This window comes from Neoarius graeffei, chromosome 5 (genome assembly GCF_027579695.1).
Source record: "Neoarius graeffei isolate fNeoGra1 chromosome 5, fNeoGra1.pri, whole genome shotgun sequence".
Taxonomy (NCBI): Eukaryota; Metazoa; Chordata; class Actinopteri; order Siluriformes; family Ariidae; genus Neoarius; species Neoarius graeffei.
In genome coordinates this window covers 31566736-31591342 of record NC_083573.1, presented here as the reverse complement: position 1 = coordinate 31591342, position 24607 = coordinate 31566736, and the positions used below count along the sequence as shown (strand labels likewise).

Sequence of the window (24607 nt, the reverse complement as noted above, 5' to 3'; positions counted from 1 at the left end):
GTGTTTGCCCTGTTTTGTCGCATTACAAGCTGGAATTAAAATGGATTTTTGGGGGGGTTAGCACCATTTGATTTACACAACATGCCTACAACTTTAAAGGTGAAAATTGTTGTTTTATTGTGACACAAACAATAATTAAGATGAAAAAAAAGAAATCTGGAGTGTGCAAAGGTATTCACCCCGCCCCAAAGTCAATACTTTGTAGAGCCACCTTTTGCTACAATTACAGCTGTAAGTCTCTTGGGATATGTCTCTATTAGCTTAGCACATCTAGCCACTGGGATTTTTGCCCATTCCTCAAGGCAAAACTGCTCCAACTCCTTCAAGTTAGATGGGTTGTGTTGGTGGACAGCAATCTTCAAGTTATGCCACAGATTCTTAATTGGATTGAGGTCTGGGCTTTGACTAAGCCATTCCAATACATTTAAATGTTTCCCTTTAAACGACTCCAGTGTAGCTTTAGCAGTATATTTAGGGTCATTGTCCTGCTGGAACGTGAACCTTCATCCCAGTCTCAAACCTCTGGCTGACTCAAACAGGTTTTCCTCCAGAATTGCCCTGTATTTAGTGCCATCCATCTTTCCTTCAGTCCTGACCAGCTTTCCTGTCCCTGCAGATGAAAAATATCCCCACAGCATGACGCTGCCACCACCATGCTTCACTGTAGGAATGGTGTTCTCAGGGTGTTGGGTTTGTGCCACACATGGCATTTCCCATGATGGCCAAAAAGTTCAATTTTTGTCTCATTTGACCAGAGAATCTTCTTCCATGTGTTTGGGGGAATCTGCCACATGCTGTTGGGTAAACTCCAAGCATGTTTTCTTAAGCAATGGCTTTTTTCTGGCCACTCTTCCATCAAGCCCCACTCTGTGCAGTGTATGGCTTAAAGTGTTCCTACTGACAGATACTCCCATCTCCGCTGTGGATCTTTGCAGCTCCTTCAGTGTTATCTTTGGTGTTTTTTTGCATCTCTGATTAATGCCCTCCTTGCCCGGTCTGTTAGTTTTGGTGGGCGGCCTTCTCTTGTCAGGTTTGTAGTGGTGCCACATTCTTGATTTATACAGACATCATGTGACAGATCATGTGACACTCTGACTGCACACAGGTGGATCTTAATCAACTAATTATGTCACTTATGAAGTGAATGGGTTGGACCAGCTCTTATTTAGGGGTTTCATACGAAAGGGGGTGAATACCTATGCACACTCCAGATTTCTGTTTTTTTTTTCCCATCTTAATTATTGTTTGTGTCACAATAAAACAACAATTTTCACCTTTAAAGTGGTAGGCATGTTGTGTAAATCAAATGGTGCTAACCATCCAAAAATCCATTTTAATTCCAGCTTGTAATGCGACAAAACAGGACAAACACAAAGGGGGATGAATACTTTTGCAAGACATCGTACAGTTCCTATTTCCATTTGTACATACTGTAAATATAGTTTGTGAGTTTACTTGATTTCGTTGTGGTTTAGTAAAGGCTGTTTATTTTTATTTTTTAATATATTTTTTTGGGCTTTTTCACCTTTATTGGATAGGACAGTGTAGAGACAGGACAGGAAATGATTGGGAGAGAGAGATGGGGAGGGATCGGGAAATGACCTCGGGCCGGAACCGAACCAAGGTCCCCGGATTTATGGCACGGCGCCCCAGCCACCCGAGCCAAGACGCCCCCAAGGCTGTTTATTTTAAGCCAGGTAATAGAGGGGAAATCTAGCCAGCTAGCTGTTAGCTGTGTGAAATGGCAAACGCTGCTAAAGTTGTCAACTTGATTTTGGAGAAGGCATTTGATGCTCTTCCTTACGAGGAGAGGCTCAAAATTAAACAACAGGGCAGATCAATGCCCAATATTGATTTAACTCAAAACTCAGGGAGACACAATCACTCATTTCAGCTGTCTTGGTATGACAAAGTGAACTGGTTAAATGGGAGCTCTCTGACCAAGAGAATGTACTGTTGGCCTTGTTTCTTATCTTAATGAGACTGTCCCAGGGATGGATTATTTGGTCAAAACTGGGTTTCGGAGATTTGGCCAACTTTGACAGGGCATACAAAAGGGCATGAGAAAAGCAAGGAACACTTCAGTTCATGTGCACGCTTAAGTTTACTCGGCAGAGTCGGAGTAGAACATGGCAGAATTCCCATATAAATACAGTAAGTAATTCCACGAAATTGAGTCGTACATGAACTGATAGCCAACGAGGCACGTAGCACAGAGTCGGCTATACGCCATGTACGACGAGATTGAGTGGAATAACTGTTTTATTCTGTCCACATTCACTGGATGTTGAGAAACAGAGCATTTTTATTTTTATTTTTTGCAAATTCAGTAAATAAAAACTTTATACAAAACGTCAGACAAAATCATTTCCGCTTAGAATGTAAACAAACTGGCGAAATGACAGGAGCAATTTGCGAAAAGTGTTATGATAATAATAATTCTTGGAAAATAAAAAAGATACGTTCTTACCATCACTTTCATTCCATATTTTGTTGACTTTTTTATTTTTTTATTTTTTGGGGCTTTGTTTTTGAGTCGAGTTTTTATTTCATCCTCGGTTGGTTCAGCAACACGCGCCGCCATTTTGTTTTTCTCTACTCACGGTCTATGAGCTGACAGCCTAGTAGTGGAGTAGCCAATCGGAGCACGGCATTGCTCATCTTCAGTGAACGTGGATAGAATAACAACAAATTGACAAATAATTGAAAGATTTTATTACGTAAACCTAAAACTGAGCTTCCCCTATTTCAAAGACCACCAGCTGCCACTGGTGTGCGTGGAGCTCTACGATACACGGGGTGTATTCCCACCTCACATACAGTACAGCGTTTATGGGATTGGTAACTGATCCACCACGACCCTGAGCAGCATAACTGAAGATGACTGTGAATGGTAAACTATGAAGCAGGGCGAACGTGACACCCCGTTCTACAGCCTTTAATTTGAAGAGGAAGTGAACTGGCTGAACTTCTCATACACTTTGTATTAAAATTATATGTTTTCATGTACACTACCGTTCAAAAGTTTGGGGTCACCCAGACAATTTTGTGTTTTCCATGAAAAGTCACACTTTTATTTCCCACCATAAGTTGTAAAATGAATAGAAAATATAGTCGAGACATTTTTCTGGCCATTTTGAGCATTTAATCGACCCCACAAATGGGATGCTCCAGAAACTCAATCTGCTCAAAGGAAGGTCAGTTTTATAGCTTCTCTAAAGAGCTCAACTGTTTTCAGCTGTGCTAACATGATTGTACAAGGGTTTTCTAATCATCCATTAGCCTTCTGAGGCAATGAGCAAACACATTGTACCATTAGAACACTGGAGTGAGAGTTGCTGGAAATGGGCCTCTATACACCTATGGAGATATTGCACCAAAAACCAGACATTTGCAGCTAGAATAGTCATTTAGCACATTAGCAATGTATAGAGTGGATTTCTGATTAGTTTAAAGTGATCTTCATTGAAAAGAACAGTGCTTTTCTTTCAAAAATAAGGACATTTCAAAGTGACCCCAAACTTTTGAACGGTAGTGTACAGTATGTTTAATTAAAGCTCTTTGTGTGTATGTGTTTCGCCTATCAAAATGTCACAGGCTTCCCCCAGACTATTGCCACACCTTTAAATGTCAAAATTTGTGTATTGTTCAAAAACTGGATATGAATTACAGGAAATATACTGCACATGATATACAAACACTTGTGGCACCAAGTCATTAAACCATTCCTATTGTTCGGAGGTCTTTTAAGTCTTAAGTGGTTCCTCATTACTCGTAATCACACGTAAATCTGTCAACCTGTGTGTAGGCGAACGGAGCGAGCGTTTGTCATCTTTAGGGTGGGACACTAAAACTTACGTGAGCATTACTTATAGGTCAGTTTCTCAACTCTGTTCTTCTCTGACCAAAGCCATGCTCATGAACCATTTAATTGTCATCTCTCACTTCCGAAACCCAAATGTTGCACAATTGCACTGGTAAACGCAGGGGGCAGTGGCAGCTCAATGACTGTATTACACATCTGTATTAGGCTGTAAGCTCAAATCCCAGCCCTGCCAAACTGCCTCTACTGAGCCCTTCAACAAGACTCTTAACCCCCCAGGTTTCCTTATAATAGCTCTAGTTCAAAATACATTTAACTCAACACCAAGAGTGATGATTCCCCGTCATGAGGTTATCAACTGATTCTCGCATTCATGTCAACACCAGTTCATATACAGTACATGTTGAGAAAGCACAGGAGCCTGATGTCCACAGCAAAGTGTGTGAAGGTATACGGTATACTGTGTAGAGAGAAAGTAAGCAGTGATGTACGTGACTGAAAACGAACAATAGACAACGAGGAGGGGAGCGATGAGAGACATGGAGAAATGGAGGAACTAACAGAGAATAATACAACGGTTATCAGTGAGCATGATGTGCTATGTACATTAACCATGAGAGAAAAACGGCCATGATGCCTGAATGGGAAAATTGAGTCATTATTCCTAAGCCTTTCAATTACTACTTGTTTGCATGCACCTCATCCATTCTTCTCTTCACTCTACTCAGTGCACATCGCAGTCTTTTCTGTCTCCCACTCCCATTCCTCTCAACTCACTGTCCACACTTCCTCTGCTGAAGGCCTTTCAATACAAAGACAGAGACAGATAAAGAGAGATCTAGAGAGTCAGCACAAGTGCTAATCAAAGGAAGAATAGAGGAGGGAGAAAATGCGGAAAATTGGAAAGGAAAGAACTCGTCTGAGCTGGAGCAGATAATGTTTACAACCTATATGAAAGTGGGAAAGCGCCGATCACGGTGGCTGCTCCTTCCCCCCCTTCTGGAGTTGAGGGCAAAGCCATTTTCCTACACACACACACACACACTGTTGCTTCTCATCTGTTTCCTCTCTGACCAGAATCGTCTGCACTTTTCAGCACTCATTGTCATAAATAACAACAAGTAAAAGACAATAAAGGTGCAAACAGCAGCTTCCCCTCATAAATGAGTCGTTATGTTCTGTCTGCAAAGAGATAAATACACACTCTGGATGTACTCATCTCATCTTATGATCTCTAGCCGCTTTATCCTGTTCTACAGGGTTGCAGGCAAGCTGGAGCCTATCCCAGCTGACTACGGGCGAAAGGCGGGGTACACCCTGGACAAGTCGCCAGGTCATTACAGGGCTGACACATAGACACAGACAACCATTCACACTCACATTCACACCTACGGTCAATTTAGAGTCACCAGTTAACCTAACCTGCATGTCTTTGGACTGTGGGGGAAACCGGAGCACCTGGAGGAAACCCACGTGGACAACATGCAAACTCCGCACAGAAAGGCCCTCGCCGGCCACGGGGCTCGAACCCGGACCTTCTTGCTGTGAGGCGACAGCGCTAACCACTACACCACCGTGCTGCCAATCTGAGGGACATTTTTAAATAATATTGGCTGGCATTGAGTGGAATATCAGATATATTCCATTCAGCTAGCATGATATTGAACGAGTCGAAGACTCGTTCAATATCATGCTAGCTGAATGGAATATATCTGATATACTATGGAAAAAAGCCAGCCAAAATTATTATTATTATTATTATTATACGTACACACTCTTCATATCAGCATTCTCGAAGGCCAACACAAGCTTACCTGCGACTCAGTGCTGTTAGTGTGCCAGTCCAGTTAGCTTCCATCCACCGTAGCAGTAGCATTAGCGAAAGCTAACGCGAGCTTACCCATGACTCGGTGCTGTTAGCGCGGCAGTCCAGTTACCTTCTAGCTGGTGTAGTGTTAGCGAAGGCCAATGATGAATATTATTATTATTATTATTATTATTATTATTATTATCCCTGTGTAATTTACTTAGTTACTTTTAAAATCAACATCGACAGCTACACACAACAGAGCGACCTGGCAGCCAAAATTCTCTCAAAATCTTCCACTTTTAATGAAGTAAACCTCATGGCCATGTTTGTTCACAGGCACTCACTAGCACACAAGTTTCACATCTCCAACGTGTCTCTTTTCCAGTTTTTCGATGTCCGTTGGTATGTTTTTCTCTTGTAAATATGTGTGAAGAATATCTAAAAGTTTTGGTAGCCTTTCGGGTGTTCAGTGCGTCTTCAGTTTCAATTTATTTATTTAGTGCTTAAATCTAGCACTGAATTAGCCTCGTCTTCTCCCTTTCCCGGCTGACAAAGAAATGATTGTGCGCATGCGCAGCAGAAAAGTTTTGTCATTGGATCTTCACGTGTGACATTGTGTTGTCTTGACAACGTGCAATATTGTAACAATATTGCATGCTCATTCTCCATTGGGGAGAGTGGCGTAATACATGTTGGATAAGTGATATGATAACAATATTGCATGCTATCAATAAACCCACTAGAAAGGAGTAGAATACATGTTTTTATTCCATGGAAAAAGTGTCCTGTATGTATAATAATTACTGATATTTCACTCCAATGATGTCACTCTCTGCGGCACGGTGGTGTAGTGGTTAGCTCTGTCGCCTCACAGCAAGAAGGTCCGGGTTCGAGCCCAGCGGCCAGCAAGGGCCTTTCTGTGCGGAGTTCGCATGTTGTCTGCGTGAGTTTCTGCCGGTTTCCCCCACAGTCCAAAGACATGCAGGTTAGGTTAACTGGTGACTCTAAATTGACCGTAGGTGTGAATGTGAGTGTGAATGGTTGTCTGTGTCTATGTGTCAGCCCTGTGATGACCTGGCGACTTGTCCAGGGTGTACCCCGCCTTTCGCCCGTAGTCAGCTGGGATAGGCTCCAGCTTGCCTGCAACCCTGTAGAACAGGATAAAGTGGCTACAGATAATGGATGGATGGATGGATGATGTCACTCTCAGTGTTTTCCAACTGACTTGATGCGTGTTGTCAAAATGGTGAACCGGTTCAAAATTTAAATTCTTCTAATTAACTTGTGTTTTTGTTTGTTTTGTAGATTTGTCCATATAATATAAAGAACATTATACAGTGGTGCAAAGATATGAAGTTTATCTTCTCGTATTGAAAATATTTTCATTCTTTCCCTTCACTTACTCGTGAATATGTTCACCACTTGAAGATAAACCTCATATCTTCATGCAACCGTGCAATATCCTCTCTATATAGCACTTTTTATTCATTTAATTCCCGTAACAATTTAAAATAGCAAGAAGTACAAAAATGCATTTTGAAAAATAGAAAAGGAAGTAATTAAATTATACAGAAATTACTTTAAAAAAAAAAAAAAGACCTGCTGAGTATATAGGGGTTCAGAGATTTTAGGACTTTACAACATTAAATTATCACCTGGTCTTAAAACTTTATTTGGAATGCAGTTCAATAGGTATTCAGATTTCTAAACTATTCAGTCATTAACGGAGTGGAATTTAATGTCATTATACAAGTACAGGTACTAACGCAATAAAACATTGTAGTTATGTCCGCTGTACCATCAGCTGTCTGAATAATTAATGGAAGATATCATACATAGCATATCATATTGGGCAGTGAAGGGCCACTACACCTGAATGCACCGCCATCTTGGAATTTGCAATCGTAGTGTTCCTGTTACATTTTAGGATGTAAATAACTTATTCAAATTTTCCAAGTGAGAAAAAAAAGTAAACCTGAACATCTCATCTCATCTCATTATCTCTAGCCGCTTTATCCTGTTCTACAGGGTCGAAGGCGAGCTGGAGCCTATCCCAGCTGACTATGGGCGAAAGGCGGGGTACACCCTGGACAAGTCGCCAGATCATCACAGGGCTGACACATAGACACAGACAACCATTCACACTCACATTCACACCTACGGTCAATTTAGAGTCACCAGTTAACCTAACCTGCATGTCTTTGGACTGTGGGGGAAACCGGAGCACCCGGAGGAAACCCACGCGGACACGGGGAGAACATGCAAACTCCGCACAGAAAGGCCCTCGCCGGCCACGGGGCTCGAACCCGGACCTTCTTGCTGTGAGGCAACAGCACTAACCACTACACCACCGTGCCGCCCAAACCTGAACATGGAAGGCGTAATGGATTTTTAAAAAATACAGTAAGCTATAAACTCAAGAAATGTATCCAAGGCTAAAAGGTTGCAAGTTTGTATGTGTGAAACAATACTATCTTCACATTTTTAACAACTGTATTAACTAATTTTTAAAGTTGAGGCTAATTGGCAATGAGATATTGGACTGAACAATCTTAATTATTTCTGAGATGATACAACCCGTTTCAAAATATGTTTGGACACTGCGTAAAATGTAAATTAAAAAAAATGCAATGATTTGCAAATTTGGAAACCCTGTGCTTCATTGAAAATAGCACAAATGTTAAACCTGAGAATTTTTTATTTTAATTTTTTTTAAAATACACTCACCGGGGGTGGCACGGTGGTGTAGTGGTTAGTGCTGTCACCTCACAGCAAGAAGGTCTGGGTTCGAGCCCCGGGGCCGGCGAGGGCCTTTCTGTGCGGAGTTTGCATGTTCTCCCCGTGTCCGTGTGGGTTTCCTCCGGGTGCTCCGGTTTCCCCCACAGTCCAAAGACATGCAGGTTAGGTTAACTGGTGACTCTAAATTGACCGTAGGTGTGAATGGTCGTCTGTGTCTATGTGTCGGCCCTGTGATGACCTGGCAACTTGTCCAGGGTGTACCCCGCCTTTCGCCCGTAGTCAGCTGGGATAGGCTCCAGCTTGCCTGCGACCCTGTAGAACAGGATAAAGCGGCTAGAGATAATGAGATGAGATGAGACACTCACCGGGCACTTTATAAGGTACACCCATCCACCTGCTGTTTGATGCAGTTCTCTAATCAGCTGATCCCTTGACAGAAGCACGATGCATAAAATCATCCAGATACAAATCAAGAGCTTCAGTTAATGTTCACTTCAAACATCAGAATGGGAAAAATTGTGAGCTCAAAGTGGGACTTTCACTGTGGCCACTGTGGGTGTTGGTTTGAGCCATATGGACTGGTTCGAGTATTTCAGAAACTGGTTTTCACACACAACAGTCTGTAGAGTTTACACAGAATGGCGCGAAAAACAAAAAACATTGAGTGAGTGAGCGACAGTTCTGTGGGTGGAAACAAATGCCTTGTTGATCAGAGAGGTCAGAGGAAAATGACCAGATTGGTTCGAGCTGCCAGGAAGGATATAGTAACTCATAGTAACTCTTTACAACCGTGGTGAGCAGAAAAGCATCTCAGCATGTAACAGCAGAAGAACACACTGGGTTCCGCTGCTCCAGCCAAGAACAGGGAGCTTAGAATTAAGAACAAGTTCCTATTAAAGTGTCTGATGAGTGTATATGCTCATTTTGAATTTAGTACCACCAACATGTTTCAAAAAAGTTGGGGCAGGGCGAACAAAAAACTGAAAAAGTTGTGTAATGTTAAAAAACCCCTAATCAGATTAATTGGCAACAGGTCAACAACATGATTGGGTATAAAAAGAGCATCCCAGAGAGGTGGAGTCTGTTAAAAATAAAGATGGGGTGGGGTTCACCACTCTGTGAAAGACTGCGAGGGGCAAACAGTGCAACAATTTAAGAATAACGTTCCTCAATGTAAAATTGCAAAGAATTTGGGGATCACATCATCTATGGTACATAATATCATTAAAAGATTCAGAGAATCTGGAGAAATCTCTGTATGCAAGAGACAAGGCTGAAAACTGACACTGGATGCCTGTGATCTTCAGGCTCTCAGGAGACACTGCATTAAAAGCAGGCACGTGTCTGTAGTGGAAATCAGTGTATGGGCTCAGGAACACTTCAGAAAACCATCGTCTGTGAAAACAGTTCATTACTGCATCCACAAATGCAAGTTAAAACCAGAAATAAACAATATCCAGAAACACCATCACCTTCTCTGGGCCCGAGCTCTTTTACAATGGACTGAGGTGAAGTGGAATCCTGTGGTCTGAAGAACTGAACTTTAAAATTCTTTTTGGAAATCATGGACACCGTGGCTTCCACATCTGGGGACATTAGTGCAAATGGCATGGATAGCTTGCACATCTGGGAGGGCACCATTAATGTTGAATGATAAATACAGGTTTCAGAGCAACATGCTGCCATCCAGATGACGTCTTTTTCAGGGAAGGCCATGTTTATTTCAGCAAGACAATGCCAAACTGAATTCTGCATGTACAGTGGTGCTTGAAAGTTTGTGAACCCTTTAGAATTTTCCATATTTCTGCAAAAATATGACCGAAAACATCATCAGATTTTCACACAAGTCCTAAAAGTAGATAAAGAGAACCCAGTTAAACAAATGAGACAAAAATATTATACTTGGTCATTTATTTCTTGAGGAAAATGATCCAATATTACATCTCTGTGAGTGGCAAAAGTATGTGAACCTTTGCTTTCAGTATCTGGTGTGACCCCCTTGTGCAGCAATAACTGCAACTAAACGTTTCCGGTAACTGTTGATCAGTCCTGCACACCGGCTTGGAGGAATTTTAGCCCATTCCTCCGTACAGAACAGCTTCAACTCTGGGATGTTGGTGGGTTTCCTCACATGAACTGCTCGCTTCAGGTCCTTCTCGAACTGTTGAGCAACTGAAATTTTTTCTCAGGCAAGAATGGGACAAGATTTCTCTTTCAAAACTACAGCAATTGGTCTTCTCAGTTCCCAAATATTAACAGTGTTGTTAAAAGTAGACGTGATGCAACACATGCCCCTTTTCCACCAAAGCAGTTCCAGGGCTGGTTCGGGGCCAGTGCCTAGTTTGGAACCGGGATTTCTGTTTCCACTGACAAAGAACTGGCTCTGGGGCCAGAAAAACCGGTTCCAGGCTAGCACCAACTCTCTGCTGGGCCAGAGGAAAGAACCGCTTACGTCAGCGGGGGGGCAGAGTTGTTAAGACCAACAACAATAACAAGACCGCGAAAGATCGCCATTTTTAAGCGACGAGAAGCAGCAGCTGTACAAACGCGAAGTCATCCATTATTATTTTTGTTGCTGCTGCTTCTTCCGTGTTGTTTTTGCTTCACTATTCGCGCCAAGGTTTATGCAAACGTAGCGACGTAACTGACGTATACAGCGACGTAATGACGTATACAACAACGTAACTGATGTGTACAGCGACGTAATGACGTGCCTTCCCTTAGCACCACGAGCTATGGAAAAGCAAACTGGTTCTCAGCTGGCTCACAAGTTGAACGAGTTGTGAACCAGCACCAGCACTGGCCCCGAACCAGCCCTGGAACTGATTTGGTGGAAAAGGGGTAACAGTCCCTGTCCCAACCTTTTTCAAAACGAGCATCTATATTTTTCAAGCACCAATAAACTTCCTCGATTTCAACATTTGACATGTTGTCCTTGTACTATTTTCAGTGAAATATAGGGTTTCCTTGACTTGCAAATCGTCGCATTCTGTTTGTATTTGTATTTTACACAGCGTCCCCACGTTTTTGGAAACACGGGTGTAGATTTGGCATCATGGGCAACTGTATTTGAGATGAGGAAGCCAGCTACATGTTCATCTGCAAGAGGGGATGAGCTACACTTCCCAAGTGTGACGAGAGAGAGAGAGAGAGAGAGAGAGAGAGCGAGCGCAAGCAAGCGCACTTGTCATGGTTGTAGTTATTGGCACTTAAACAGGATGTGTATGCTTGAGCAAACAGCTCACATTTAAATGATCACGCAGGATTCACACAGTTGTTTCTACACACTGGGCCCTAACATTATTATACTGTATTATTAAGAGGGTATGTTTATTTTCATATCTTGCCCAAGGCCAAAAATGCTTTTATTTCAGTGCCTAAAATCAGCTTCTGGGTGGCTCTTGTTGCTTTGTTGTTCTGCCAGGAGTTTGCAGCACATTCATGTTTCTTTATATAAATCACTCACATTATGACTCTCCTAGTCTTCTTATATTTGCTGGCATAATTTGTCGGTTAAGCTTGGTCTAGCCTAAAGGAAGTGATGGGTGTGAGAACAACTTAGTTACTTTGTTAGCTATTTATCTCCAGAATGGCTAAGAATACTTGCAAACAAGTTGAACCGAAACACTTATGGCAAGTGAATCATTCAGGACAGTGTTAAATGATTAATGGTTGAATTGCTGCGGGTTCAGTCTGCTTATTCTTTAATGCACTTTGGGATTATGTCAGAAAGATGTAGAAACCAGATTAGGCCAAATCTGTTTTTTGTAGTCGAACATCATCTCCAGGATTTTGGTTTTAACTCTATTCAATGCTAGTAAACAGTGTGTCAAAACAGTACTTGAGCTGTATCGAGTGTGAAAATATGCAGTTTCAGACATGTTTCATCGGTTTTCACAATTATCATAAATTGGTCAATTAAATAGAATTAACCTAAGAATACTAACATGTACAGGAAACTGAACTGCATGAAATAATGAAGTGTAGAGAACACTGGAGTATACAGAATACTGATGTATAAAGAATACTGAAGTGTACAGAGTACTGAAGTACAGAGAAGACTGAAGTGTACTGGGGAAACTGAAGCGTAGAGAACACTGAAGGGTAGGAAATACTGAAGTATACAGAATACTGAAGTGCACAGAGTACAGAAGGGTAAACTGAAGTGTAGAGAATACTGAAGTATAGGAAACACTGAAATATACAGGATACTGGCGTGTACAGGGGATACTGAAGTGTAGAGAATACTTAATTGTTGAGAAGACTGAAGTGTAGGAAACACTTAAGTATACAGAATACTGAAGTGTACAGAACACTGAAGTATACAGAATACTGAAGTGTAGAGAACACTGAAATATACAGAATACTTAAGTGGAGAGAACACTGATGTACAGGAAATACTGAAGTATACAGAATAATGAAATGTAGAGAATATTGAAGGGTAGGAAATACTGAAATATACAGAATACTGAAGTGCAGAGAACAATGAAGGATAGGAAACACACTTACAGAACACTTAAGTGTACAGAACACTGAAATATACTGACTACTTAAGTATACAGAACACTGAAATATACTGACTACTTAAGTATACAGAATACTGAAGTGTAGAGAACACTGAAATATACAGAATACTTAAGTGGAGAGAACACTGATGTACAGGAAATACTGAAGTATACAGAATAATGAAATGTAGAGAATATTGAAGGGTAGGAAATACTGAAATATACAGAATACTGAAGTGCAGAGAACAATGAAGGGTAGGAAACACACTTACAGAACACAAGTGTACAGAACACTGAAATATACTGACTACTTAAGTATACAGAATACTGAAGTGTAGAGAACACTGAAATATACAGAATACTGAAGTGTAGAGAACACTGATGTACAGGAAATACTGAAGTATACAGAATAATGAAATGTAGAGAATACCTAAGGGTAGGAAATACTGAAATATACAGAATACTGAAGTTTAGAGAACAATGAAGGGTAGGAAACACACAGAACACTTAAGTGTATGGAACACTGAAATGTACTGACTACTTAAGTATACAGAATACTGAAGTGTAGAGAACACTGAAATATACAGAATACTGAAGTGGATAGAACACTGATGTACAGGAAATACTGAAGTATACAGAATAATGAAATGTAGAGAATACTGAAGGGTAGGAAATACTGAAATATACAGAATACTGAAGTTTAGAGAACAATGAAGGGTAGGAAACACACAGAACACTTAAGTGTACAGAATACTGAAATGTACTGACTACTTAAGTATACAGAATACTGAAGTGTACAGAACACTGAAGGATAGAGGATACGGAAGTATAGGAAATACTGAAATATACAGAATACTCAAATGTTGAGAAGACTGAAGTGTAGGAAACACTTAAGTATACAGAACACTTAAAATGTACAAAATAATGAAGTTTAAAAACATGCAGTTAGGTTAAAATGGGGCAGCTGAGGGCTGAAGTGCCCTTGAGCGAGGTACCTAACCCCCAACTGCTCCCTGGGCGCTGTAATATAGCTGCCCACTGCTCTGAGTGTGTGTGTGTGTGTGTGTGTGTGTGCTCACTGCTTCACATGGGTTAAATTCAGAGGATGAATTTCACTGTGCATGTGGCAAATAAAGGCTTCTTCTTCTACTGACTACTTAAGTAGATGGGCGGCACGGTGGTGTAAGTGATTAGCACGGTCGTCTCACAGCAAGAAGGTTCTGGGTTCGAGCCCAGCGACCGGCAGGGGCCTTTCTGTGTGGAGTTTGCATGTTCTCCCCGTGTCTGCGTGGGTTTTCTCCGGGTGCTCCGGTTTCCCCCACAGTCCAAAGACATGCAGGTTAGGTTAATATGGGACAGCCTTGGGCTGAGGTGCCCTTGAGCGAGGCACCTAACCCCCAACTGCTCCCCGGGCGCTGTTAGCATGGCTGCCCACTGCTCTGGGTATGTGTGTGTGCTCACTGCTTCAGATAAGGAATTTCACAAGTGTGTGATGAATAAAGTTGTGCTTTCTATATAGACTACTGAACTGTAGCAGGGCTCGAAATTCGCGGTGGTCCGGTCGCCCGAGGCGACTCAAGTTGTTATTTGGTGGGTAATTCCTGTCAGTAGCCAGCCTGGCTGGCTAGTTGAAAATAAAAAATATATATGAAGCAAAGATTCAGACTAGGGCTGTGCGATATATTGAATATACTCGATATATCTCCAAAAATTCTGTGTGAGATACATGTAATTATTATATCGTAACTATTGAGTATTTTATGGTCATCTGCCGACTTGCGTTTGTTTTGTGTTTGTTGCGTTTGTTTAAAACCTTTTCCGGTGGTTTTCTCCCTGTCCCTCAGGCAGTAACATGAGAGGCTGCCTAAGGGTAAAAAAACCAATAACGTCATGCACTGGGCGACACCAATCCTGGGCGACATCTCGGTGCTGAAAGGAACTTGCGGGAAGATTTCCTAGTTTCGGTTTACAGTGCTGACTCAGTTCGTGCAATCGCTGATTTTGCATAGGCTACCGTGTAAGCGCTGTCAATTTCAGCGACAAATTAAAAATGGAAGCGGATGAATTGGTTCCTAAAAGAACTAGTAAGGGGTCAGTCATCTGGTATTTTTTTGGATAGCACGAGGCGGCACGGTGGTATAGTGGTTAGCGCTGTCGCCTCACAGCAAGAAGGTCCTGGGTTCGAGCCCCGGGTCCGGCAAGGGCCTTTCTGTGCGGAGTTTGCATGTTCTCCCCGTGTCCGCGTGGGTTTCCTCCGGGTGCTCCGGTTTCCCCCACAGTCCAAAGACATGCAGGTTAGGTTAACTGGTGACTCTAAATTGACCGTAGGTGTGAATGTGAATGGTTGTCTGTGTCTATGTGTCAGCCCTGTGATGACCTGGCGACTTGTCCAGGGTGTACCCCGCCTTTCGCCCGTAGTCAGCTGGGATAGGCTCCAGCTTGCCTGCGACCCTGTAGAAGGATAAAGCGGCTAGAGATAATGAGATGAGATGAGATGAAGTACCATGTAAGTATACATTTAACAAGGAAAACGAAGCTGTATGTTATAAGATATACACACAAGATGATGTTGGTTAAGAAAAACAAAACTAAAATTTGGTTACTGACATGGCTGATGTCAGAATCCGATGTCATTACTGTGTGAGTGTCTTTGACATAACATTTGTGCTTGGTAATTGCTCTTGATAGCTGTGTAGTCACTGGAGTGTGTTTGTCTGTATGGTGATTGGTGAACCACTTTGCATCACAGAATATGCCACAGCGGTGCAGCCGCATGGACTCTGGTGCCTGTGATTGTATTGCCTAGACCAGTTGGTCTCCTAGTGGAAAATCCTTAAAAAATGCTCTGTGCACTCCCTTTCACTATCGCAGCCCCCATTTTCCTCGGGTACTTGAATTCACCAACTTTCTTTACGTCTCCTCCTTGCATCTTCACTACACACTCATCCGCATTCTCATCGTATTCTGCTCCTGCTCACCTTCATTCCTCTCCAAACCCAACTTTCAGCACATATCACAACATCATCTGCCAACATCGTGTTCCACTTCGTCCGTCAAGCCATGCAAACAAGAAAGGACTCAAAGCAGATCCGTGATGGAGTCCTGCCTTCACCTTGAACCATTCAGTCGTTCCAAAAAGTACTGAATACACTACCGTTCAAAAGTTTGGGGTCACCCAGACAATTTTGTGTTTTCCATGAAAAGTCACACTTTTATTTACCACCATAAGTTGTAAAATGAATAGAAAATATAGTCGAGACATTTTTCTGGCCATTTTGAGCATTTAATCGACCCCACAACCGACTAGTGGCCTAGTGGTAGCGTGTCCGCCTCTCGATCGGGAGATCGGGAGTTCTATTCACGGTCGGGTCATACCAAAGACCATCATAAAAATGGTACCTACCGCCATCTGGCAAGGCACGCTGCAATACAGATGTGCATGGGGAGTTAAACTCTCGTGGTTACCAGAGGACTAGCCCCCCAGTGTAACCCTAGCTATGTAATAGGCGAGAGGCCGAGGGCTATGGAAACGGAGATCGGCGCCGCCCGATGCGCCACATACAGGTTGGGCCTGGTTAGTACTTGAGTGGGAGACTGCCTAGGAATACCAGGTACTGTAAGGCGTGGGAAGGACTTTGACTTGAATCGACCCCACAAATGTGATGCTCCAGAAACTCAATCTGCTCAAAGGAAGGTCAGTTTTATAGCTTCTCTAAAGAGCTCAACTGTTTTCAGCTGTGCTAACATGATTGTACAAGGGTTTTCTAATCATCCATTAGCCTTCTGAGGCAATGAGCACCCTGTCCACACTAGGGATTTTGTACTGATGCGATACTACTTTCGTACCTCAACACCTGTCCACACTAGCAACTATACCGGTACTGTAGCGGTATAACTGTATCGGTACGAAACCCACAAATGTATGGGTTTCGTACCGGTACAGTATCGGTACTGTAGCGCTTCGCTGTAGTGTGGACAGATGAAGTGGTTCTGTATCGATACAAATATAATGCGCATGCGCAAACGAAACAACCGTGGAGCTACATGGAGCAAAGAAAGGGGGGAGGAAGGGAGGGAGAAAGAGGGAGGAAGAAAGGAGGAAGAGGGGAAAAGGGAGAAAAAGGGAGGGGAAGAGAAGGGAAGAGGGAGAAAGTGAGGGGGGAGAAAGGGAGATTGATTTTCTTTGTTTCTTTCTCAACTGCCTCGTGCGTTTTATACGATTCGACTGAATAAATAACCACCAGAAATACAGACTGTACATTGACAACAGAAAGCACACACACGTTGTTTCATCCGCCATATTCTCGGAAGGAAGTTACTCGGTAACCACGGAAACATTTCGCGCACGTGCATTTCAACTACCGTGAAAGAAAACCGCAAACATTTATCGCCAGTGTGGACAGATGCACGAAACTGTACCGGTATACTTTGTATCGATACAGTTATACCACTTTCGTACCGGTATAAGTGTGAACACAGCAACATTGTACCATTAAGGCCAATTTATGCTGACAACCCAGTCCTCGCAGATGGTGTCGCAGATGGCGTCTGCGTAGCCCCCCCCTTCGCAGACGCTCTGCGCACACCTCCCAAAAATTGTGACCACCGCAGAAGCCTCGCAGACAGCGTCGCAGACAAGAGGGCTCTGATTGGTCCACTCTACATCTGCTGTACACGCACTTCCGCTTCCCTACTTTCCCGGTTTGTTTTGTTTTCACGACCGCCATTTTTAAAAACACGAGCGAAGATGGAGCAGCACGAAGAGTGGTTGATCGAGGAAGTACGTACATCTATACGACTCCAGTTCTAGTCATTATAAGTAACCGGAGGATAAACACTCCACTAACCACACCCACCAACTACTCCTAGCGATTTCGCGACTTCGCGCCCCTTTGCGTTGTGGCGGTGAATAACATCGCGCATGCCTATTACTCCCTGCTCAACGATAAATTACGACTGTCTACGAAAGCCTTGTCGCAAGAGCATGCAGAGGCCCTTAGAACACTGGAGTGATATGGCCCTTTTCCACTACCCTTTTTCAGCTCACTTCAGCTCGCTTCAGCCCGACACGGCTCGCGTTTCGACTATCTAAGAACAGCACGACTCAGCTCGCTTCAGCCCTGCTCAGCCCCCAAAACTCGCACGGTTTTGGAGTGGGGCTGAAGCGAGCCAAACCGAGCTGAGTGAGGCTAGGGGCGTGAGGAGACACTCCCCTGTGCACTGATTGGTGAGGAGGAGTGTCCTCACACGCCTACACACGCCCCGCGAGCACGCTGAGATCTGTAAACACCGTAAACCCGGAAGAAGGAGAATTACGAGAATTATGAAGCCTTATGCGCCTCGCCTCATCTATACGCTCTTGCCAGTATCTGTTGGCGTTGTCGGCGACAACAAGCCACAGCACCAAGACCAGCAACACTAACGACTCCATGTCCTCCATGTTTATTGTTTACTCTCCGGGTCGTGAGACTACCGCTTAAAAGGTCACTGTTTGCGCCGCCTAACGACATCACCTGACGTCCACCCACTTTCACTAACTCCACCCAATGTGTCCACCCACTTCCAGCCAGCACGGTTCAGCGCGGTTGTAGTCGAAATGCAACTCCAATGCTGCTTTTCCACTACAAACGCGGCTGAGTCGAGCTGAGTGGGGCTGTTGGAGTTGCATTTCGACTACAACCGCGCTGAACCGTGCTGGCTGGAAGTGGGTAGACACATTGGGTGGAGTTAGTGAAAGTGGGTGGACGTCACGTGATGTCGTTAAGCAGCGCAAACAGTGACATCAGTGAGCTTTTAAGCGGTAGTCTCATGACCCGAATAGTAAACAATAAACATGGAGGACATGGAGTCGTTAGTGTTGCTGGTCTTGGTGCTGTGGCTTGTTGTCACCGACAACGCCAACAGATACTGGCAAGAGCGTATAGATGAGGCGAGGCGCATAAGGCTTCATAATTCTCGTAATTCTCCTTCTTCCGGGTTTACGGTGTTTACAGATCCCAGCGTGCTCGCGGGGCGTGTGTGGGCGTGTGAGGACACTCCTCCTCACCAATCAGTGCACAGGGGAGTGTCTGCTCACGCCCCCAGCCTCACTCGGCACGGTTTGGCTCGCTTCAGCCCCACTCCAAAACGGTGCGAGTTTTAGGGGCTAAGCAGGGCTGAAGCGAGCCGAGTCGTGCTGTTTTTTGGTAGTCGAAACGCGAGCCGTGTCGGGCTGAAGCGAGCTGAAAAAGGGTAGTGGAAAAGGGCCACAACAGCACGGCTCAGCCCAACTCAGCCGCGTTGGTAGTGGAAAAGCGGCAATAGTTGCTGGAAATGGGCCTCTATACACCTATTGCACCAAAAACCAGACATTTGCAGCTAGAATAGTCATTTAGCACATTAGCAATGTATAGAGTGGATTTCTGATTAGTTTAAAGGACAGTGCTTTTCTTTCAAAAATAAGGACATTTCAAAGTGACCCCAAACTTTTGAACGGTAGTGTGTGTGTAATGAACGCACTCGGCTTCTCAGAAGGAGGAGGAGGAGGAGGAGGAGGACGCGGATGTGATAACGTCATCACGGACGAAGAGTGGCTGGCGGTCTCCATGGCGACGACGCTGTACGTCGGCGACGCTGCGTCCGTCCTGCTCACGCTCAAAGGAGGGGCGAGGACTTGAGCGTGACCCCGCCCCCTTCCTCCCTCTACCGTGTGGGCGGGCAGAGAAACACGACACCAGAGCCGGAGAGAGAAAGAGGAGGAGGAGGAGGAGGAATGGGGGAGGACGGATAGATAGAGAGAGAGATAGATAGTGTGTGTGTTGTAGGAGGAGGAGGAAGAAGAAGAAGAAAAAAGTCAGTGTGAAAGAGGGAGTGGGAAGCTGAGTAAACTGCTGCGAGTCGGTGGCGACCTGTGACAGAAAGAAAATGTTCGAAGAGACGCCGAGTCGCGCGAGCGAGCGGAACACTAAGTTAGCCGGAGCGCGCGCGGTGTGCTCTCAGCTCTCGGCGGGACGGTGTTATTGATCCGGGAAACTCATTCCGCGCTCACTGGTTCCGCGGAGACACTTCAGCACAAGTCTTGTATGTGGCGACTTCCGGCTGAGACGGAGCCCGAGCCTGCACAATTTAGTGAAAGTTTAGTTTCTTTCTCGTTGTTTTTTCGGCTCGTCAGGCCGACTCTCGCCCTCTACCGAACGGGACTCGGCTCACACTCGCACTCTCTCTCTCACACAGCATGAAAACTCCCGGGGAAACGGGTAAGTGCTTTGCTTTATTTCTTTATCCCCTTCTTCCAAATCAACCCGTGCACAGAGATTTCACACACAGCTCCTCTGATCACTCCGCTCTAGTTAAATGCAACAATAACAAACCAGCGGCTACAAGTCCGAGTCACTTTTTTAAAAGTGTTCGAGTCTCCTGACTTTCCCTGCTCGGGTCCTGGACTGCTCAACACCACGACCAGCTACAGTGTGTGTGTGTGTGTGTGTTGTCAACTCACTGAACCATAAAATGGCAGCGCTGTATAAAGTCGACTCGACTTTATTGACTTATTAATCAAAGATGTGTTTAAAAAAATCCCTCAACTCTGACACACACAGCACCAGGTGGTTACAGGTTCTAAGCTGCGGTGTTTCAGCGCGCTGTGCTGTGCTGTGCTGTGCTGTGCAGTGCTGTGCAGCCGAGCCGCAGCTACCTGTTGAACCGCCATAACTTGGTGCGGGTCGGTAGCGGCCCCGCTCCCCCGGTAGGTGCTGAGTGTGAGTAACTGCACGCACTCGGGTCCTCAAGCGCTAAAGCTGAGAGTACTTTTTTTTTTTTAATGCGACTGAAACGAGCGCGATCGTTGAATTTAATTAAAAACACATTCAAACGGAATCTAACCGTTTTAACGAACTCGGGCAGCCTCGCGCTCACTTTCCCCCGTTCCCGGCACTAAACCAGCATCCCCCCTCCCCTCCCTCCTCCTCCCTCCTCCCCCCCCCGCCAGCACTGCGCGACGCGTTTGCGCTTAACTTTTATTTATTTAGTTTCTTTCTGCTCAAATGTAACAGCCAGAGTCTTTACTTTTCAGAATTGTGAGTTGTTTTTTTTTTTTTTTCCTCCTCCCTTTCTTTCGCACTGAGCTGGCTGTGTGTAGCTGCTCTCCATCAGGACGCCTTTTGTGGGATGTTTAGGAATCCGAGGCTGCATTCCAAATACCTTCCTACGTAAATGCGCTGCAGAACAGATGAGGGAATGAACTCTGCAGGCTACTTAGTGCACTTCAGGGAGCCGTTTGTGATTCAGCCTTTGTAACCAACTCGAATGAGGTGCTCGGTTTGAAGCCGTGAAGGTACCAAAGTCACCACAGAAGTTTAGCTGACTGTAGGCTTTAAAACAAATCCCGTTCTGCACACCGGCACCCCCAAAACAAATCCCGTTCTGCACACCGGCACCCCCAAAACAAATCCCGTTCTGCACACCGGCACCCCCAAAAACAAATCCCGTTCTGCACACCGGCACCCCCAAAACAAATCCTGTTCTGCACACCGGCACCCCCAAAACAAATCCCGTTCTGCACACCGGCACCCCCAAAAACAAATCCCGTTCTGCACACCGGCACCCCCAAAAACAAATCCCGTTCTGCACACCGGCACCCCCAAAACAAATCCCGTTCTGCACACCGGCACCCCCAAAACAAATCCCGTTCTGCACACCGGCACCCCCAAAACAAATCCCGTTCTGCACACCGGCACCCCCAAAAACAAATCCCGTTCTGCACACCGGCACCCCCAAAACAAATCCCGTTCTGCACACCGGCACCCCCAAAACAAATCCCGTTCTGCACACCGGCACCCCCAAAACAAATCCCGTTCTGCACACCGGCACCCCCAAAACAAATCCCGTTCTGCACACCGGCACCCCCAAAACAAATCCCGTTCTGCACACCGGCACCCCCAAAACAAATCCCGTTCTGCACACCGGCACCCCCAAAACAAATCCTGTTCTGCACACCGGCACCCCCAAAACAAATCCCGTTCTGCACACCGGCACCCCCAAAAACAAATCCCGTTCTGCACACCGGCACCCCCAAAACAAATCCCGTTCTGCACACCGGCACCCCCAAAACAAATCCCGTTTTGCACACCGGCACCCCCAAAACAAATCCCGTTCTGCACACCGGCACCCCCAAAACAAATCCCGTTCTGCACACCGGCACCCCCAAAACAAATCCCGTTCTGCACACCGGCACCCCCAAAACAAATCCCGTTCTGCACACCGGCACCCCCAAAACAAATCCCGTTCTGCACACCGGCACCCCCAAAACAAATCCCGTTCTGCACACCGGCACCCCCAAAACAAATCCCGTTCTGCACACCGGCACCCCCAAAACAAATCCCGTTCTGCACACCGGCACCCCCAAAACAAATCCCGTTCTGCACACCGGCACCCCCAAAACAAATCCCGTTCTGCACACCGGCACCCCCAAAACAAATCCCGTTCTGCACACCGGCACCCCCAAAACAAATCCCGTTCTGCACACCGGCACCCCCAAAACAAATCCCGTTCTGCACACCGGCACCCCCAAAACAAATCCCGTTCTGCACACCGGCACCCCCAAAACAAATCCCGTTCTGCACACCGGCACCCCCAAAACAAATCCCGTTCTGCACACCGGCACCCCCAAAAACAAATCCCATTCTGCCCACCGGCACCCCCAAAAACAAATCCCATTCTGCCCACCGGCACCCCGAAAACAAATCCCATTCTGCCCACCGGCACCCCCAAAACAAATCCCATTCTGCACACCGGCACCCCCAAAAACAAATCCCATTCTGCACACAGACACACTTTTTAGTCTTTGTGAGGACTTTTCTCTGACGCAATTGTTGGGCTAATGAAGCTAATTAATGCAATGAATACCAGCCAAAAAGTCCCCACAAGGTCCAACCTGTCAGATAGTCCTGTCTTTTTGGGTATGTTTGGTCCCAAGAAAGAGACACACACACACACACACACACACACACCCCAGTAGCCTGGCTTGTTTCCCCCTTCTTTCTCCATGATAGGAAGACTCCTTATTCAGAAAACCCAAGTCATACAAATTTTTTTTTTTTAATTATTATTCTTCATTAAGGCTCTGGAAAATGTATAATAAGATGCATATAACCATTTAAAAACTACACTTAAGTAAATAGTGTTTAACTAAAAAAGTGCTTTCGTAAGTCATTCTAATAAAAAAAACAAGCAAACAAGATGGCAAAAATAACAATGTCGATAAAATAAATCCGTGTTAAACAAAGCCTAATTATTTTTCCATGAAGGAACTTTTCACTGCTCTTTTAAACGTCTTAATAGTTGACAGTGATTGTCATCCATGTTGGCTTTATATTATGGACTTCACTCCAGCTCATTTATACAGACGCACGCACAGTATCTGATCTCGTGATCAATACACGTGAGCTAATTTACTTTACCTCATTAATCTGAAAACCGATTAATATGTTTCCATGTGTTTTTTTTTTTTAAATTGTTTTACCTGAGCATTTGGATTGGACACAATAACTTGCAGTGAGTGACATTTAAAGGTGAATAAGTCCATTGTGAACTGGCTTCAAGTCTACACGACACTTTTTGTCTGGAAACACAAAACTGGTTTACAGGGCCGAGCGTGTTAGTCACACAGCCTTAGAAGTCCAAAAAGGGGAAAAAAAAACCCTTGGGTGATACCAGGTCACTTTGTTGTAAATCAAAGTGCCGCTATTTAAGGCTGGTTTATTTATCTGTACTTGTCGTGACGTTGTGTTTATGTCTAAGTGGCGTAGTCAGTTACCACCATCTACTACGAGCACGCTGTGGTTTTGTCGATCTCTGACTCCGCGGGCCGCATTGTGACCCCAATAGTTCCACAGGAAGTTTAGATGCTTTGTGAGTGTGTGTATGTGATACAGTACTGAGAAGAGGATGTGGCTGTTCTCATTATCAGATTTCGAGTATTGCTTTAGTGCACGCTGGTACCTGTAGGTTCACACACCTTCAGCAATATAGGTTGAACATCGTCTTTTTTTTTTTTTTCCCTTTTTTTTGTGGTGAAAGGGTTTTCTCTGAAAGCATGAGTTTTCCATGGCAACAGGTGGCTGAGACGATTTGTTATTTTGAGGGTTGTGCATCCTGGTGTGTGTGTAACAAAAATGCTATCTGCTTCATCAAAAGCCTTTACCACATGAATTGCAGTTAACACACACACACACACGGAGTTAACATTTTCCTTCCACTCTGATGGGCTCTTTAATATCCATGCTGTTTTTATACAGTAATTACACTCGGGCAAGCCAGCCTCATGACTTCATAACTTGAGGATGAGGTTTTAAATGCCGACTTTAGCCAGCACTGCTTGTTAGGGATAATTGTGCTGTTTTCTTCGCTGATGGTGTTTTTCCTTAATGTGAACTTACTGATTAGTTAAAGTAGTCGAAAATGGATTTTAAACCCAAATTCAGTCTTCGAGACTTAAAATAATCACCAGTTGTGTTCGTCATTTGTAAAACCTATCATAGTAATTGCTGCCATGGATGTTGACTCTAGATGTTTAGACAGACACACACACGGATGTATGCCGAGAATTATAGTTAAGCTGTATTTGGCGTGGGGGTGTTTTTTTTTTTTAATATTTAATTTAATTTTTTTGCTCCGTGTGTATGGATCACTAGGCTTCGTTCACTCACTTAGCTGTTCTGCAGTGAATGTATGTGATGTAATTTGTTTTCAATG

General features: G+C 44.4%; 1 protein-coding gene across 1 annotated transcript in view; it reads left to right on the top strand.

The window, feature by feature from the left end:
* Positions 1–19636: 19636 nt before the first annotated feature.
* Positions 19637–24607, top strand: part of erfl3 (Ets2 repressor factor like 3) — a 132771-nt gene continuing 127800 nt past the window's right edge. Inside the window, exon 1 of the mRNA XM_060921541.1 lies at positions 19637–20112. Coding sequence (XP_060777524.1) covers positions 20091–20112 — 22 coding nt within the window. The 5' untranslated portion in view covers positions 19637–20090. The remainder of the gene's footprint in view (positions 20113–24607) is intronic.